Raw genomic sequence first — 1,844 nt, 5'->3', positions numbered from 1 at the left:
TTAAATTTGACGCTTTTCCACTCTCCTCGGAAGTGTTACGTTTCACAGCTCGTCTGCATATTTTTCTACAAGTGACCGCATCTTCTAACGGTACTTTGACATATCCTAAGTTTTTTACTCAACTGCTTGAAAGATGCAGTTCATTGTCGGCCTTCTTTACTACTGACATTGTCCAGACTTTTTTCTCATTTGATCCCTTCTCTCAGGTCTTGGATCACAAGTTGCACTATTCGTAACCGAAATGGTTGTCCGAGTTTACTTTAGTAGCGTTTCAGGAAGTATGGCGGTTGGTTCCTCGTTTGGCTGAGAATGTGAGTTTGTAGGTGAAGAAACAGCAAATTGATATCATTTCTCTCCTTGATGCGAAAAAGATCGACTTCGAGAAAATTGATCTTTCAGAGCCGAACAACGAAGAGACGAAAAACTTGATCTACGAGGAAATAAAAAAGTTTGATAAACCACTTATACCTCCGCACATATTTCTAGATGATGAGTACTTGGGGGTAAGGTCCACGCCCTCTGTTTGTACAAAAACATTTACCCCGATTTTAGGGTTATAGCGAGTTCAGGGATGCTGTTGAACTGGAAGAGCTGGAGATTTTTCTCCGACTTCCTGGAGAAAAACCAGTATGTTGTATCACCTATCTCTGTAACTGATTTAGAAACCGTTCACTTCATTGGTAAAGGATGAACCTTCCGAAGAGGTATTGTCGGCATGCCAAATATCCGTCCCTCCCCCAGTCTGCAATGCATGTTACTTGAATGCTACCCTTTCTTCATGCATGTCTAACTGCGAACAATGAAATAGACTGCTCATCCTGTTTTCAGGAAAAGTCCACCACGTCGAACGGTGATGAGGTACGTTGTGTACTAGCTCTGTTACTTTCTGTTAGAAGGCCAAGTCCAGTGATGAGGAGTCTGAATCTGAACAAGTAAGTCGTAGCCTGCTGTTACGTTTATGTTCCTTTCAGAAATCCACTGGTAGCAGTGAAAAAGCTGAAAATGGAGATGGAGAGTCCAAGAAACGAAAATCATCCAATGAGGATGAGGTGGAGAAGGAAGCGAAGGACGTGAAACCAAAGAAAGTTAAGAAAAAGAAGGAGGTGGAAACGTCCGAAGCTGTAACTGCTTCGGAGAGTAAGGAGAATTCTGTCGAAGAGGACATTAAACCCGAAGAAAGTATAGAAACTGCAGCTGAAAAATCTGACGAAGCTAAGGATGCGGAAGAGAAGACAGCCAGTAGAAAGTCTTCGTCAGCGAGCACATCAGAGAAAAGTGGTTCTGATAAGGAGGAATCCTCGACTAGTGAAAGCGCGAGTTCAAAGTCCGGCACCGATTCCGAAAAAAGTAGTGGTAACGAAAAGTCCCAAAGTAATGGAGTGTCGGCGCACGATAAGAAAGAATCCGGAAGTGGATCCAATTCTTCTAAAGCGTCTTCCAGTGCCAGTGATGATTCCGAGTAATTTTTTCTCAATGGACCTAAAAATCCCCAGCTTTCAATCCAAAGAATACTGATTCGCTGAACTCCTCCACATCCGATGGATTAGTCACCTTCCGTCTTAAAATTTCGCTTATGTCACGTTTCTCTGTTCTAGGTTATTTGTCAATTGTGCCGCTCTTGTTTTCTTTCTCAGCTGGTTTTGTGACCCAGAGAAGGATTCGCACAATTTTCCACATTAAAGGGCGAATTTACCTAAGAATCCTGCTCTTTGTTGCGGGATAATCTTTAGGTTCCTCTTGCGTCCTTACCCTTTCGTCCTTTCTTTTCTTTCCTAATCGAGAGCCATGTACGAACCGTGGTTTATTGCCGCATAATGGGTTGGGAAAAATTGATAACGGAATCA

At 42.7% G+C, this 1,844-nt stretch overlaps 1 protein-coding gene across 1 annotated transcript; it reads left to right on the top strand.

Moving 5' to 3' along the window:
- Nucleotides 1–241: 241 nt before the first annotated feature.
- T265_13505 (hypothetical protein) lies at nucleotides 242–1,474 on the top strand (the record flags this gene model as incomplete). Its single annotated transcript, XM_009169152.1, has 7 exons — nucleotides 242–286; nucleotides 324–503; nucleotides 553–627; nucleotides 663–704; nucleotides 829–858; nucleotides 894–932; nucleotides 972–1,474. 7 exons carry the CDS (start codon nucleotides 242–244, stop codon nucleotides 1,461–1,463), a joined length of 903 nt encoding a protein of 300 aa, XP_009167416.1.
- Nucleotides 1,475–1,844: the final 370 nt, after the last annotated feature.

This window comes from Opisthorchis viverrini (genome assembly GCF_000715545.1).
Source record: "Opisthorchis viverrini unplaced genomic scaffold opera_v5_72, whole genome shotgun sequence".
Lineage (NCBI taxonomy): Eukaryota > Metazoa > Platyhelminthes > Trematoda > Opisthorchiida > Opisthorchiidae > Opisthorchis > Opisthorchis viverrini.
Note: the sequence above shows the minus strand (reverse complement) of the source record. Positions and strands in the feature narration are given on the sequence as shown.